Genomic DNA, 18107 nt, shown 5'->3' on the forward strand with positions numbered 1-18107 from the left:
GACTGAAAACAGTTTATCATTTAGGTTATTCTTAATTTCTGTCGATTCAAGTTACAGTCTTTTTAACTGACTGATTGGCTTCGACGGGATAATTAGTCAGTTTGAATGAAAACAACGAGCCAAGACGGCGTGAGCTTGGGCACCAGCTATGAAGATTGGATTCCACGGAGGTTCTTGAGCAGCGTTGACAGTAATATTTTGAGCATTCTCTATTTGAACAAACATTTCCGGGTTTCAGTGAAAAATGATGGAACGCGTAGAGGATGCAAAAACTGGTGTGCATTTTTGTTTCATTGATGTGTTTTATTGATTGAGGTTATTTTTGATTACTTTTCAACTTATCACATCTGTATACTGAAGATCCAGATGTGACCGAACAGATAAAACTCCGCCAAAGTTACCGAGCAGATAAAACCAGCCGGTATGATATTCCTTTTTCAGTTTTGGGGAATTTGTGAAAGCAGATGTGTTATCCTTGTTATTTAGACTTACCAATTAAAATAAATATAAAATAGTTTGTTCCTGCGTAATCGCAGCGGAACAGCATTAGGCCACAGCGGCCTGTTCTCAGCTGCCCTTTTTCTTATTATTCCCCACATTTCAGACTGTTCTTTTTATGGGCATCATTGCTCTTTTTTGGTGACGATGGCCACTTTTTTTTGCGTCTGAAAATTTCACGTGGTACCATCATTGCGGCCAACATTGGTCAGGCTATGGTCAACCTGAAGGAAATCCAGGTATAAGAATCCTTTATTCTTTTCCGTTTGTGCCCCTCAACTCGCACTCACACACACACACACACACTCAGACAGGCACACACACAGACACACACACACACACACACACACACACACACACTCAAACAGGCACACGCACACTCTCTCTCTCTCTCACACACACACACACACAAACACGCACTAACACATACACACAAACACACACGCCAACACACTAACACACACGCACACATACACACACACCCAAACACGCACTGACACACAGACATGCACTAACACACATACATAAACACACACGCCAACGCACACACAGACACACACACGCACACACACAAGCACACACACGCACAAAGTTATACACCCTTCCTGCACCCAGTTACTGAGTAAGAGAATTGGAGATGGGGCTCTCATTACTGCCTCGTCATTATGATATAAATAGCGTAATAAGAGATAAGATTACTGGCGCAAGAAAAAACTCAAGAAAATAACCCCGTTCCTCGTTTGAAAACCATTGGAAAAGTTCACTGAAAAGTTTTGCTCGATTCTAAAATCGGTAACGCTCACTTAGGGTCAATAGTGGCATAATTAAGGCTTCTTATTTAGTTTGGGTTTGAGCTGATGCTTTCCCACGTTTGTTTTCATTATACAAATTGGCTACACCGCGCCAATTTTAGTTTTAGCGAGTAATAATATTTTATTCTAAATGGTTCTCTAATGGGTAAACATACATAAAGAGCGCCAAAACCGCGTAAAATTTTGTAGTTCAAGTCCCAAAAATCCCTTTGCATGGCACGTGCTAATTGAATTGTATTATTCGTGAATTAGAAGAATGCAACATTCCGTCCAAAAATTTTAGTAGCGTTTCCATTAAAATTAGCGATTTGTTCCTAGTTGTCGTCAATGGGAAATGATGTGAATTTACATGGAAATCACCAATGGAATAGGGTATAACAACACTATTCCCCTCTTTTTATTCAACTTAACAATCTTTCCCACATTAGTATTTCTCCTTATGCTGCCACTCTGCAGACTAGCGGATCACCATCCTGAGAATCGGAAGAGAATCCTGATCAGGAAGAGCATTTCGGCTAATTTGAAACATTCTGTGACAGGCGTGAAATCTCATGTGCATAAAGAAGACGGTTCAAGTTCCCTTGTCAAAAAATGCTCAACAAATCAGAGTGAGTGTTTTCTTTTCGATTATTTGAAACACTGATGAAATGTTGGCGTCATACCCCAAGATTTCCTATATCCCCTCACCCCTTCTTCCCTCACGAAAATATAGCCCCAACTAAGGTATATTTACGGTCATTGAGGGGGTGCATGTTATGGGGGGGGGGGGTATAACTGGAAAGAGACAAATCTCTTCGTTTTAAGTCTCTCTTTTCCTTTTACTACCATGAAATTAGATCTATTCTATTTCGCCCCCCCCCCCCCAGCTAAGTGAGCATAAATATTTTATGACACCCAAACGCACGTGCTATAGTAACGTGATATATAACAACATATAATTTGTAACTGGGGGTCAAAAAACGGGGTGGGTGGGGGCGAAACTGAATAGATCCAAATTAGATTATCGGGTCCTGTCCATTATAGCCCCAATGAAAATATAGTCCACCATTATGGTGTATTCACCACGAGTGGGGGGGTCTATAGGTTATCTGACCATAAATATGGGGGGCTATAATTGGAAAGACCCAGATTAACTATAATTCATGAACGCACTTTGGGCTAAAAAGAGGCAGTAATTTGAAGACCCCACAGATACCAGATACAGGCCGTTGCCATTGGCACAATTGATGAGCGAGGAAACTCTCTTGGATCAATGGATCTATTCTGTTTCTGCCCCCCCCCCCAACCGCTCAGTTGCCATATTAACTTTTACGCCCCCAGGCGCACGTGTTTTTTTACTTAGTTTTGTGCTATATAACAGCGAATAGATTGCAGTGGGGCAAAAAAACATTAGGGCGTGCGGGCAACACATAACAGATCCGGATTATTACGAGGAATGCGTTTTACTACCCTACTGCACGTGAGAGAGCCTTCGCTCCAGTGAGTGAAGCTGACCCAAGGCTGAGCTGTAGTTGTTCAGTAGGTTTAGCTCTTATTCACTACACAGCATTCCCACTTCGTACGTCTGACCTTTGAATGTTGTCGTACTCTGTAGCACCTTTTGTGCCTGCAGATCCTTCTTTGACTGACTGACGACGTTGATTTTGGAAGCATAAGTTTCTATGTCCCATCAGGTTTAGATATTCTTTGCCACTTTCACATCTTCTGCGGAGGCCACCGTCATGGGTCCATTGACTACTCATCCTAGCTTTGTCAGTACGACAAAAGGATCAGTTCCGTTCCTATTTTGTAATCCATAGGTCGTTGTCAATTTTGACCATGAATGATGCCAACTTCCATCAAGTTGACGCTTTCAGTTGTTAGAACTCTCCACTGATTGAAGCTTTTCTTTAGCTTCTTATAGCCGTATTTTGTGCTTCCCAATGAGATTGATGAGTATACAAACGTTTCTACTGAATGACACTTTGATAATTTGAATTTTTAATTTGCCAGGAGCCTTGAATCTTTGTGGGTGCATATTATTTGCACTCTACGCATTCGCCATATATTTACGCAGTGATTTACTTTGCAATGTCACGAGCGTTGTTACTGGGGGCGACAATGGTATTGGGGCCACAAACAAAAACGTTCCGGAACTTTTTCTGTCTTTAGATCCTTTGTGCCGTGTATGCGAGCTATGTTGATCGCAACATCAATTCCTTGGGCTCGGAACTCTTCCAGCATTTTTTAAATTGTTGAATGAAATTGGTGAACCAATATCGAGGAAATTTTTTTTGTTGCCTGTTGCTACAGTCGTCAGTCGTGTACCGAGACAGGAACTATCTGCAGAAAACTAATGACTTTGTTACTCTTGTTGATTGTTGCTGCGCTTACGTTAACTGCGTGATTTACCTTGTCTTTTGGATTTCTGATTGTTGTTCTTTTTGGTACATTCATTTCTACCGTACGCATTGACTTTACAATGTTTTGTTGCACATGACTTTGCCTGAAATCCACACCATAAGCGTTGGTTTCTCAGTGTTGCGTACCGATCGATCATTCACTCGCAGTTTTCTGAATAATGGGCAGTATGCAATTTTGTGAGTGACATCAGCTAGCGGACTGTGATCGTTTTGCGGTTGTTTCGTTTAGTTCACATTTGAAGTCGCACTGAACTTCGATGTCAATGATTGCCGTGTGTCTCTATGCCTACTTCTTTTCAATCTCCCTTGAGAGCTGAAACCCTTCATATACGGCTGGCGTTCTAGATAGTCATTATTCTAAAATAAATAAATTGAGCAAGTATTTTTTATTGCAAAAACAGAACTACCATTTCCCTTTGAGAACTTGACGTAGTTGATCTTCCATATACAATGTCAAGCTTGATTTCACATCACCCACTTTTGTACTCTATGAGCTTGTTCACACGATTAGAGACAATAACTGAGATACTGATTAGACCTGATGAGTTGAGAAGCTTCACTTGACTTTCGGAGACTCTCCAGCTGTACACTGCTCCAGGCACCAAAAAACTCTCCGAAATACGTCACTCCAGAATTTGCTGAACTTGCTTGCTATTGGTCGTTGAGCCACTGTTGCTAACCAATGAATTTACCAGACTGCTCCGGCAGTTCGAAAAAGTTTCCATCAAAATCAGCCAGTTTTAATTTTGGTGCTACCTGAAATAGAACTGTTCTATCGTAAAAGAGCTCTGGGGAGGAGTGCCAGTCTTCAAAGCTTGATGAGCGATCACTTGAACTTCAAGAGGTGACTATACTTTATTTCAAGGGTGGCTCTGAATAGAGTTTGCGGTCAACCAAGCTTTTGATTGTCAATTCTCGTGGCCCAGTCCTAGAGTTCATTCTTTTTTGAGATCCAGCTGAAGTGCAATTTGTCTCGAGCACTTGTTGATTGTGAGCGAATATCAACTATTTCTCATGCTCTGCTCTTCACTCTCTGCTCTAGATCTTGCCCTTTTTACGTTCCATGATGCTTTGTGTCGTGTTCCCTCATTTGGTTTCCTAGCTCTAACGTTCTTTGTAAAAAAACGTGCCTTTCACTCTTGCAATTTTGTTTAGAAGTTGATATCGAATTTCTTCTTCCGCTCTCCACGTCTTCTTTTCAGTGAAAATGTTTCTGAAACATTCGCTGTATCCTGACCTATTCTTGTTGCTTCGTTTTTTTTACCTTATGAGCAAGTTTATGGTCCTTTGTGTAGTTGTTGTTACTCTTGCTTTAGTTCACTTCCCCAATGGAGTTGTTTTGCTCAGCGTTCTTTTCCGATTTCGTGCAATCGCTTATATTTGCGAGCAAAAGAACATCTCAATGTTTCGCTCAGAATAACAAAATAATTCAAAGAATTGAAAGAATTTATTATTTATAACTCAACTTTTAAATCAAAATGACAATGTTCGGTTCCAACAAACTATACTATTAAAACCTGGTGACAATTATGAAAAGCTTAAATCTGCTAATTAGTTAGCAGTTGTTAAACGTGTAGATCAACAATATTTAAATCCAATAAAAATTGAGAGAAAGATTTTGTTCTCAATTGACTGCAAAAATTGCAACGCTAGCACTAAGTTAGACTACTGTGTAGCCAGTAAGAAAAGCTGACTCGGTACTTTGTACAAAGTTTCTTTTACTTAGGATTTGTTCCTCAGAATAGTAAAGTGGAGATACAAAAGTCAATTCTCCTTTCAAGAAGTCAAAGTTGAGTTAAACGGTAGAATTACTTTTTTGATCCAAAGAAAAACAACACAATAACAAATAATTAAGTGCTTAAGAAATCGCTTCAAGGCGAACTCTTTGTCGGTTTTTGAGACAAATATAAACGGTTTCGTATGCATTTCAACTGATTTTCTCGTTTTTCGAGCTCTTTTTATACTGCTTTACACTTCATTTCTGAATTATTTATTTAGACAGAGATATTTATATAGTCAAATTCTCTGAATACACTGCGTTTGGGGTTCAGGATACTATATTTATATATATATATATATATATATATATATATATATATATATATATATATTTACTATATTTATATATATATATATATATATATATATATATATATATAATATATATAAACATATATATATATATATATATATATATATAGATATATATAAAATATATATATATAAAAAAATCAGTTTCGTTTTTGAAGAACGCGTGAAAAAAGTGATCTGTTGATAGTGAGGGTAGTTCGAGTTCGAGTCCCAGTTTCATTTTACTTTGGAAAATCGCCAAATAAATAGATCTAATTTTTATTTGTGCTGACAAATTTGAACAAATCAATTTGGTTTCGATTGATTGTACCAACAGGTTTTGCCTGTTCTGCTATTCAATTTTCACTGCTTGATTTATGCTTGAGTTCGTTTGCTTAGTTAAAAGCGGTGCCTTAACAGTGATTGATCTGATTGTCTTTGACCAAGTTATTAATTCAATCGCGTTGGGATTGTTTTAGATCTCTAATTTTATGGGGAAAACAGATGAGAAATGAAGTAATAATTTCGGTTTTCAAATCTAAGGACATGTTATTGTTATTTATACAAACACATCACTTAAACTTGAGGGGACATCAGAAGGCTTATATAGCCTAGTCGAGTGATGCCCTGAATCAGTTTTTATTCTAAGGACATGTTATTGTTATTTATACAAACACATCACTTAAACTTGAGAGGACATCAGAAGGCTTATAAAGCCTAGTCGAGTGATGCCCTGAATCAGTTTCTACCAGCAATTAACAGTGGCCTGTTAAAAGCACTTAAGAAATAAGTCTAGTTGCAACAAAGCTTTGAAAAAATTTTTAACAACCAACAAAAAAACGAGACAGTATGACAACAAGCTATGGGTAACTTAAGAGAAAAGTGAGAGCAAGTCAGCATTACCTTGTATTTAATTTTCAATACTGGAAAAACATTTTATTCTGGATTTTTCTAACTCTATTATGTGCTGTGCTTAATTAGTTTCTAGCTTTAGCATTGCATTTAAAAATTTCCTGACCCGGACACTTATTGATTTACCGTTATTTCCAGTTTTCTTGTTAGAAGGTTTTTTTGATTTAGCCTTATTTCTCATTTTAGATAAAAGTTGAACTTCAGCAGGCGTGATTATTAAATTTATTTATTCTAAATAAGTTGCACGTCTCAAAATATTTACTTGTAGTTTTAATAATTCCTTCAAATGAAGCTCTTTATCATTCTGTTAGAATATGAAACTCTTCTCTTAAACTACTAACTGAATCGTGATTTTTTAATCCAAACACAATTCTCAGCAGATGCTTTAAATTTAATTCAATTGGATCCAATGCAGTTTTAAAAGCAGCGCCGTATATTAAAAACAGTATATTGAATAATTGGCTGTACATAACTTTTGTAAGACAATAGTAATTGTTGGCAATCAGTATCTTCCGCAGTCGGTAAGTAAGCTTATGAAAATATTCATTTTATTGATTAAGTATTGAACGTATTCAGCGAATTTTAACTCTCTGTCAACAACTGTGCCAAGATATTTGACTTCTCTTTTTCGTTCAATAGTTTTGTTGTTCATCAAGGTTCTGGAAAAAAGAGAGCAATCAAGGTTTTTGTTCTTGTTGAAAAGAACTTCGAAAGTCATGTCGCAGTTGATGGACAAATTTGTGTTGTTCAACCACACAACAATGTCATTTACACAATTCTGGAAATCGATTTGGTCAGTAGAATAGTTTTGAATTAGTACAGTATCGTAAGCAAAAAGGATTAAATCTAGTTGACCTGAAGCTCTTGTTATTTCATTGACGTAAAGTATAAAAAGCAAGGGACCCATTACTGAGCCTTGTGGTACTCCGAAGTGACAAGGTTTTGGTTTACAGACCTTATCTTTTATTCTAACTCTCTGACTTCTTGATAATAGGTATGATGTTAAAAACTCATTTATTGGCCCTCTGAAACCTAGGCTAAAAAGGACTTCAAGAAGTTTGTTTTGATCCACCGTATCAAAAGCTTATTTTAGGTCTAAGAACACCGCTTTTTTAACTGCTGTCTTCATGTCCCAAGATTTTTGATTTTCCGAAGTCAGATTAAGCAAGGTATGTACAGTTGATATCTTGGTTCTAAAGCCGTATTGTTTTTGTCAGAGAATCCTGTCGTTTTTCAAAAAAGCTGTAACTTAGTTCAGATAAATTTTTCTCGAGTATTTTGCTGACCACTGGCAGAAGCGAAGTAGGTCTGAAGTTACCGGGATTTTCTGTATCACCACCTTCATGATTTGGAACAACCGTGGAATTTTTTAGACACTCTGGAAAAAAGCGCTTCTCGATACAGTCATTAAAAACTTATGTTAAGACAGGAGTTAGAAAAAAGGATAGTTTTTTGAAAGTCCGTTGCTTAAACTAAACTTGTCTCTTGGATTATTATAGGGCATAGAATTTATTATTCTCCCCAGTGATGTTTCGTTCTTGTATAGTAGTACCATTGAGAGTTTTGATCTATTGGTCTTCAAATTTAAATTTTGATGACCGCAACAGGAGGCAAGTTGGGCTCCCACAGATGGAAAAAACTCACTAAAACTATCGACACTTTTTTCATCGACGTTTGTTGTAGCTACCTTTTTTCCATCTATATCTCGTACCGCTTGGAAGAATTGTTTTGTATTCAATTTAGCGTTAAAGTCAAATTTATTTTGATAGAAGAGGCGTTTTTTCTTTTCAACTAATTTTTGCAGTCTGTTTCTGATTTGGTTGTTTTAGTTTTTTTGATTTCAGATTTTTCTGGCAGAAACTCTTGATAGAGGAGAATTTTTGAGTGCAGCCAAATTTCTAAGTTCATTATTAACCCATTTATCAAGTTTTTGTGACGGACAATTTTTGTGGGAATGAAGTCGTTATTTACTCCGAAGTGACAAGGTTTTGGTTTACAGACCTTATCTTTTATTCTAACTCTCTGACTTCTTGATAATAGGTATGATGTTAAAAACTCATTTATTGGCCCTCTGAAACCTAGGCTAAAAAGGACTTCAAGAAGTTTTTTTGATCCACCGTATCAAAAGCTTATTTTAGGTCTAAGAACACCGCTTTTTTAACTGCTGTCTTCATGTCCCAAGATTTTTGATTTTCCGAAGTCAGATTAAGCAAGGTATGTACAGTTGATATCTTCGTTCTAAAGCCGTATTGTTTTTGTCAGAGAATCCTGTCGTTTTTCAAAAAAGCTGTAACTTAGTTCAGATAAATTTTTCTCGAGTATTTTGCTGACCAATGGCAGAAGCGAAGTAGGTCTGAAGTTACCGGGATTTTCTGTATCACCACCTTCATGATTTGGAACAACCGTGGCATTTTTTATACACACTGGAAAAAAGCGCTTCTCGATACAGTCATTAAAAACTTATGTTAAGACAGGAGTTAGAAAAAAGGATAGTTTTTTGAAAGTGCGTTGCTTAAACTAAACTCGTCTCTTGGATTATTATAGGTCATAGAATTTATTATTCTCCCCAGTGATGTTTCGTTCTTGTATAGTAGTACCATTGTGAGTTTTGATCTATTGGTCTTCAAATTTAAATTTTGATGACCGCAACAGGAGGCAAGTTGGGCTCCCACAGATGGAAAAAACTCACTAAAACTATCGACACTATTTTCATCGACGTTTGTTGTAGCTACTTTTTTTCCATCTATATCTCGTACCGCTTGGAAGAATTGTTTTGTATTCAATTTAGCGTTAAAGTCAAATTTATTTTGATAGAAGAGGCGTTTTTTCTTTTCAACTAATTTTTGCAGTTTGTTTCTGATTTAGTTGTTTTAGTTTTTTTGATTTCAGATTTTTCTGGCAGAAACTCTTGATAGAGGAGAATTTTTGAGTGCAGCCAAATTTTTAAGTTCATTATTAACCCATTTATCAAGTTTTTGTGATGGACAATTTTTGTGGGAATGAAGTCGTTATTTACTCCGAAGTGACAAGGTTTTGGTTTACAGACCTTATCTTTTATTCTAACTCTCTGACTTCTTGATAATAGGTATGATGTTAAAAACTCATTTATTGGCCCTCTGAAACCTAGGCTAAAAAGGACTTCAAGAAGATTGTTTTGATCCACCGTATCAAAAGCTTATTTTAGGTCTAAGAAAACCGCTTTTTTAACTGCTGTCTTCATGTCCCAAGATTTTTGATTTTCCGAAGTCAGATTAAGCAAGGTATGTACAGTTGATATCTTCGTTCTAAAGCCGTATTGTTTTTGTCAGAGAATTCTGTCATTTTTCAAAAAAGCTGTAACTTAGTTCAGATAAATTTTTCTCGAGTATTTTGCTGACCACTGGCAGAAGCGAAGTAGGTCTGAAGTTACCGGGATTTTCTGTATCACCACCTTCATGATTTGGAACAACCGTGGCATTTTTTAGACACACTGGAAAAAAGCGCTTCTCGATACAGTCATTAAAAACTTATGTTAAGACAGGAGTTAGAAAAAAGGATAGTTTTTTGAAAGTGCGTTGCTTAAACTAAACTCGTCTCTTGGATTATTATAGGGCATAGAATTTATTATTCTCCCCAGTGATGTTTCTTTCTTGTATAGTAGTACCATTGTGAGTTTTGATCTATTGGTCTTCAAATTTAAATTTTGATGACCGCAACAGGAGGCAAGTTGGGCTCCCACAGATGGAAAAAACTCACTAAAACTATCGACACTATTTTCATCGACGTTTGTTGTAGCTACCTTTTTTCCATCTATATCTCGTACCGCTTGGAAGAATTGTTTTGTATTCAATTTAGCGTTAAAGTCAAATTTATTTTGATAGAAGAGGCGTTTTTTCTTTTCAACTAATTTTTGCAGTTTGTTTCTGATTTAGTTGTTTTAGTTTTTTTGATTTCAGATTTTTCTGGCAGAAACTCTTGATAGAGGAGAATTTTTGAGTGCAGCCAAATTTTTAAGTTCATTATTAACCCATTTATCAAGTTTTTGTGATGGACAATTTTTGTGGGAATGAAGTCGTTATTTACTCCGAAGTGACAAGGTTTTGGTTTACAGACCTTATCTTTTATTCTAACTCTCTGACTTCTTGATAATAGGTATGATGTTAAAAACTCATTTATTGGCCCTCTGAAACCTAGGCTAAAAAGGACTTCAAGAAGATTGTTTTGATCCACGGTATCAAAAGCTTATTTTAGGTCTAAGAACACCGCTTTTTTAACTGCTGTCTTCATGTCCCAAGATTTTTGATTTTCCGAAGTCAGATTAAGCAAGGTATGTACAGTTGATATCTTCGTTCTAAAGCCGTATTGTTTTTGTCAGAGAATTCTGTCATTTTTCAAAAAAGCTGTAACTTAGTTCAGATAAATTTTTCTCGAGTATTTTGCTGACCACTGGCAGAAGCGAAGTAGGTCTGAAGTTACCGGGATTTTCTGTATCACCACCTTCATGATTTGGAACAACCGTGGCATTTTTTAGACACTCTGGAAAAAAGCGCTTCTCGATACAGTCATTAAAAACTTATGTTAAGACAGGAGTTAGAAAAAAGGATAGTTTTTTGAAAGTGCGTTGCTTAAACTAAACTCGTCTCTTGGATTACTTTAGGGCATAGAATTTATTATTCTCCCTAGTGATGTTTCGTTCTTGTATAGTAGTACCATTGAGAGTTTTGATCTATTGGTCTTCAAATTTAAATTTTGATGACCGCAACAGGAGGCAAGTTGGGCTCCCACAGATGGAAAAAACTCACTAAAACTATCGACACTATTTTCATCGACGTTTGTTGTAGCTACCTTTTTTCCATCTATATCTCGTACCGCTTGGAAGAATTGTTTTGTATTCAATTTAGCGTTAAAGTCAAATTTATTTTGATAGAAGAGGCGTTTTTTCTTTTCAACTAATTTTTGCAGTCTGTTTCTGATTTAGTTGTTTTAGTTTTTTTTGATTTCAGATTTTTCCGGCAGAAACTCTTGATAGAGGAGAATTTTTGAGTGCAGCCAAATTTCTAAGTTCATTATTAACCCATTTATCAAGTTTTTGTGATGGACAATTTTTGTGGGAATGAAGTCGTTATTTACTTTGTTAACTAATGAGTGAAAGTGTAAAATATTAGAATTATTGTTGTTTTAGTTTCGTTTTTCAATAAATTTGTTCAACACGTGATTTGTTTTGCAATCCAATTTTGATGTAATAAGCGGGTCTTTTAGATTGTTCCTTAGTTTGATTAAAATTTTCTGTCGAGTTTATTGTCCATTTTCGAATTATATACAATTGTATAATAGTTACCGATAGTTGTTTTCAAAATTGAATTTTCAACCACATGACGGCAATAGGCAACATCGATGCAACTCAAACTCGTTGAAGTTTCCCTGGTGTAGCCCAATTGCTTGCAAAAGAGCATGTCAAATGCCTCAAGTTCATTTTTTATAGCTTTTTCTCTTCTGTTGGGCTTTCTATGATCAATATTGAGATCTCCACAGAGAAAATGGCAGTCCTTGGGTTTAAGTTGGATATTGTCTAAATAGTCATGTATGTTCTCAAAAAAATTCCTATTTGAGATATTCGGTTTTACGTAAATAGTTGTGACTAAAACGTTGTTATCATTCAACTTAAAACGAACCGTCAACGCTTGACAGTGAACGTTGCTAAACTTGGAAATAAGGTGCCATCTTATATTGTTTTTAAGAAAAATCGACACACCCCCTCCCTTTGTTTTTCTGTTGCATGTTATCATTTTTTGATAACCGGGCAGCTGGTAGCAGTCAGTATCTCCACCATCAGCCAGTCAAAGATCCGTAAGACAAATTACTGATGGTTTGATGGCTAAGCCATCTATTATTAATTTAAATTCGTCAAAATTGTTTCTAATTGATCTTTTATTTTGCAAAAGAATTTAATATTTGCTCATGATCTTGATGAAAATGAGTTTTGAAGATAATAGTTTTGCTTTTACCTTCACCCTGCAACTGTCTGAAAGCTTTGCAGAAATTCGGATCAAACGAGCCGTTTTAACAAACACAACTGGAATAGCTAATTGACATTTGAAAAAGTGAATTGTGGAGAATTAAAAGAAACCAATAAAAGGGCATATTTTATTCCACTTGCTCCAAAAAGCTGCGAATATCGCATACTTTTTGGAGAGAAACATTTTGTTTAATTAGTGCAACGCAGAAAACTGTTACTGTCCTGCGGATGTCGCATGTAGAGAAACAAGAATCTGTTCAGCAAAAAGCTTAGGTTTTTGAGTTTTTGAAAAATTATGAAGATTGTTGTCAAATTAAAAGGACGATATATTAGTAAAAATGATATGGTAATCAGAGCTGCGGATATCGCATGCCCGATTATCCAATATAACTTAAGAAACAACAACTGAACTTAACATAAGAGGGAGGAATCAAATCAAGTGTCTTATTGCTCTCAAGATTCTTGAAAATGGTGGCGGCTAATGACGAAACCCGCTTAATAACTTATGAAACTGTTTCAAGGCTTCACAGTATTGTACAACTGAAAACATTTTTTAATAAGTTAGAGCAATATAACGTTGAAATAACAGAAGTAATTAAGTTCGTTAAGAGTCTTTACTGCCAAGTTTACTTCAAAACTTGTTCCCTTTTTTCGCTTTTGGCGACTTGTTACAGCTAGCCGTGGGGCTATCAGATTCGATATCATGGTTTTTTGCAAACTTCCTTTTGCTACCACCGATAGATTTTTTGACAGCTTACGGGGCAATAGCTCTAATTCTTGAATATCATTCACAGTCACGTTTGATGTAGAGTTATCGCTCTTCTTGACAAGAACGGAGACACTACAATTTTTAGTTGATGTAAAAAAGCCTTTCTTTGATGCTTCCGCTTTGATTTGAGCTTCAAATATGAGAATACGTTCATTTAAAAAGATATTTTTGCCATTAACTTGATTTTTTCCTTGATTCAGTTTGTGCCGACAACTATACACCCAGTTTTTTTCTTTGAAATATATAAACTGCACAATCATTGACGCAAAAAGGCCCAAGCCACCAGTTCCAGGCATAAAATGGAAGGCTTTAGTTCTATCTTCATTGAGGTCGAAACCCAAATAGTCATAAAAAAGTTTCAATTTATTGCTTAATACGTATCTGCCGTCGGAGGGATCGAATGGGGGATTGCACACAACTACACAATCATTGCTTGTGTAGCGCTCTTGAGCGCAAAGTTTCTCATTTGTTTCTTTTTGTTTGCTTTCTAGCTGCTCGATTTTTTGATTTTGCAAAAAAAATTTCATTCAAACCTGATATTTTGGCTCCAAGTTCATCAATTTGTTGTTGAAAACTAGCATTAACGGCACTTGAAGGTCGCGAAGTTGATGAGGTCTCCGAGTTGTTGTCCTTTCATATTGTTCATGTAATTTATTTCCTGCAGGATAAAAGTATAAAAAATTATGCAAAAGAATTCATTATGTCTTTTTTAGATGAAGAAACTATTAAGCTTTAATGAAGAATCAGTTTACGATAAAATAAGATCTGGCGTGAAGTATGGAAGTAACGAACTAGTTATATTGCATATATGTTTCTGTATAAGTGTCTCTTTATGCGCGATCGAGATTGTTATATCGTAAAGTACGAAAGTGATTTCAGATAGGCTGCGCAATGTTTTGTTTTTCATAGATGACATAAATTTGTAAGCGAACAAGATTTCATGCTACCGTTTTAGAACGTTCGTTTTCTTTAGCTCTTGCACTCCATTTCAACTCAATTCGTTGCAATAAAAAATCAGTTTTGTTTTTGCAGAACACGTGGAAAAAGAGATTTGTTGATAGTGAGGGTAGTTCGAGTTCGAGTTCCAGTTTCATTTTACGTGGGAAAATCGCCAAATAATAAGATTTAATTTTTATTTGTGCTGACAAACTTGAACAAATCAATTTGGCTTCGATTGAATGTAGCAGCAAGTTTTGCCTGTCCTGCTATTCAAACTTCACTGCTTGATTTAAGCTTGAGTTCGTTTGCTTAGTTAAAGGCGGTGCCTTAACAGTAATTGATCTGATTGTCTTTGACCAAGTTATTAATTCAATCGCGTTGGGATTGTTACAGATTTCAAAATTTATGGGGAAAAACAAATGAGAAATGAAGTAGACCCTCTTAGTAATATAATAAGTTTATTAATATCCTCATTTTTAGTTATGGACCATTCAGTAATGCTTAAAAAATAACTGCCCAGGTCGAGGTGGCCAGACCGAAGTGACCTCTAATCAGACCATCTTTGAGCGCACACATGTTCTCGGTGCGCTCGAATCACATGGTCTGGAGAATACTTCTAACGCACTTTGGTCTGGACAATGGTCTGGATCTTGTCTGATCAGAGGCCACGTTGGTCTGGGCGGTCTGACCAGAGGCAGTTTTGAGCGCAAACTTGTCTGATCAGAGGCCAATTCGAGCGAACACTAGTCTGATCAGAGGACGATTCGAGCAAATTTTTTTCATTTTTTGTTTTTGTTTTGCTGACTGAGGCTGTTTCTACCAAGAGTCTACAATACAGACGCATTCTGATCAGAGACCCATCGAGGGCCTGATGGGTTGATCAGAACAAGAGGCCCAGCTGATAGCAACTGCCGGTCCCCTTTTGAAAAGATTGGGATTAACTGTAGATCAAGACATTATTATGTAAAGCTGTCTAAGTTCTTCTATTAAGTCAAAAACAAGAATTATTGGTATACTCAACAAATTGTTTTTCCGGCACTTCGGATTTCTTTTAATTGGCAATACTTTTATTATAGGCTTTTCCTTAATTGAATATATTTCTGAAAACATCAATTTTAATGAAATGAATCTATTATAACAATATCGAGCCCACTTCAGTCTGATCAGAGGCGATTTCGAGCGCACTTCAGTCTGATCAGAGGCGATTTCGTGCGCACTTCAGTCTAATCAGAGGCGGATTCGAGCGCAGACTGGTCTGATCAGGGGATGACATTCAAGCGCACAATGGTCTGATCAGAGGAAGTTTTCGTGCGCACTCTAAGCGCACACGGAGCTTAGAGCGCACTCTAGTCTGATCAGAGGTCAAACCAGTCTGGCTCGGTCTGATCAGAGGTCAATTTTGTCTGGGATGGTCTGATCAGAGGCCATTTTTGTCTGGACCTCAACCTGGGTGAGATTATATGAAGGCAAAATTGAAATATATTGAAAATATGGGAACTTTGTACGACAATTTCATGCTTTGGATTACAACCCAGAATTTTATACTTAATTGATGGAAGCAAACTTAAAAAACAAAATCAAGACAAGTTAGGTTGAATAAATCTTTCTAATTGTGACAATTTAAACAGACTCATATAGATTCGATTTTTATTCATATTAATTGAACTTGTAAATTGCTACATGCTACTCTTTTTTGTTCAGACAGAGACGTGATAGAGACAAAACAGATGCAGAAATGGGCCTACACAATGCACGAGTCATCCGATGCCAAGCTACATTACCACTACCACGGACGAAATATTAGAACACTTCTCATCGATGCTTCCCAAATCCAGCCGCTCATCTCCCAAATTGATCAGAATCCTTTTCTCAAATTATGTTTGCCTGAACTGCTTGTGATACACGACAAACAGCGAAATTCTCTCAAAACTCAAGCACTTCTTTCAAAATAGCCAGACCAATAACCAGTACAATCAGTTTCAATTATTTGTATAAATATACCGTCATCGGATGCACAATGCTTCGTTGGAGCCAATTTCCTATTGTAATTTTTTATTGTTAATGTTTTCAATTTGATGAGATTTATTCAATCAGATTTATTCAAGCGCGCTTATTCCATGATCTAAGTCATTAAAGATTGACGAAACAGTAACAATGAGAACATCTAAAAAGCGCTCTTAATGGTTGAGCAGACCGTAAGTCAAAGTGACCAGTTTGGGCTCGAGAACCAAGTTGCGCTTTTTTCAGACAAGTTGCGCTTTTAAATTTCATTTGATCGAAATCATGCAAAGAACTTTGTTGTAAACACTCATTGAGCTTCACAAATCTCAATAAAAAGCTTTATTTTTGCTAATTCCCAGGAATATATTTATATAACTTAACAAAATGACCAACTTCATCTTGAACTATATTCCTCCTATGAATACGAGTACCCCCCAAGTGAATCCCAACCCTGTGCACAAACCTCTGCTTAGTCTGGAGGTATGGAAAAAACTAACGAAAGAGGTCTCATATGAAATTTATCTTGAAAACTATAAAAATTTAATGCAAAAAAGAAATGTTGATCGAAGAAAAAATTACCTCGATTGAATTACGGCTTGACAAGGAGCCCCCTTTTAGCCTGAGTGGACCCAAATCATCGCCGAGTGACACAGCTACTTGAACATATGTTCAGGGTTTGTGCCAGGAGAGGTTAGAGAATTCGATCAAATAATTTTTCCAAGATGCCGAAGAAAATTTAGTGTTAGGCAGCAGCATTATTGCGAAGCTGGCTGTAGATGAAATGATTCCAATTGATTTTGCTGTGCATGCCTATAGAGGCTCTACTATAAAAGAAAATTTAAAAGTTTTACACAAATATGAGCCAAGAAAAGTGAAATTTTTATTTTACAAGACGGCACAAACAGTATTTCTAAATCCGACAAAAACGCGGAAGAAATTAGGGAGAACTTTCTGAAGCTTATCGATCTCTGCCAGAAATTTAGCCCGGATGCTTTTTTTGTATGTGAGATGTATTTCAACAAAACAAAAAATCGAATAATTGTTGATTTCAGTTTGAAACTTAGGGAGTTAAGTGAAAAAACAATCAGCGGACTGAATTTGCTAAAACTAAACGAAACTCGAAACTATCAAATCCGTTAGACAAAAGCAATTGGAGCAATAAATTGCACAAAGTCCATTCAAAACAAGTCGCCTATCAAATAGAACTGTATCCGTACAATAACAGCAGTCAGGCAACGAAGAACCCATATTATTCGTATCAAGCTACGCCTTTCTACAATGGAAACAACTATAGACAAGTTAACAGTTATAGTCCCTATCAGTATAAATTAATCTTAGCTTGAGTTTATTTTGTGGATCAGTGAGAAATATTAACTTATTGTCATTTCTTATTAATGTTTGGTTATAAATTTAGGCTTTTTTCTGCTGCTTGGCTTTTCTCAGGCATGCAATGGTCTTTCACATTCCCGCGCCATTGTTCCTTGAAGGTAAGGCAAACCAGCTTTTCTATTCTGTTAGCAACAGAAGCCTTCAAACACTCCGTTCTTTTTGTTCTATACTGTTTTCAAGAATTATTTTTTTTTCAATTAAAGAAAATTATCATAATTTACGAAAAAATTGTTTGTGCTAGCCTGTGATATTGAGAATCCCGGTTTGCCCTTAACACATGATCAAGTTCTGCAAGTCTGCAAAAATAAATAAAAAATCTC

At 36.3% G+C, this 18107-nt stretch overlaps 1 protein-coding gene across 1 annotated transcript; it reads left to right on the top strand.

Moving 5' to 3' along the window:
- Positions 1 to 1514: 1514 nt before the first annotated feature.
- Positions 1515 to 16459, top strand: LOC142335325 (uncharacterized). Its single transcript, XM_075383773.1, has 2 exons — positions 1515 to 1918; positions 16099 to 16459. The coding sequence occupies exons 1-2, from the start codon at positions 1660 to 1662 to the stop codon at positions 16347 to 16349; spliced, it is 510 nt and encodes a 169-aa protein (XP_075239888.1). The 5' UTR covers positions 1515 to 1659; the 3' UTR covers positions 16350 to 16459.
- Positions 16460 to 18107: the final 1648 nt, after the last annotated feature.

Source organism: Convolutriloba macropyga, chromosome 2, assembly GCF_964194025.1.
Source record: "Convolutriloba macropyga chromosome 2, txConMacr16.3, whole genome shotgun sequence".
NCBI classification, from domain to species: domain Eukaryota; kingdom Metazoa; phylum Xenacoelomorpha; order Acoela; family Convolutidae; genus Convolutriloba; species Convolutriloba macropyga.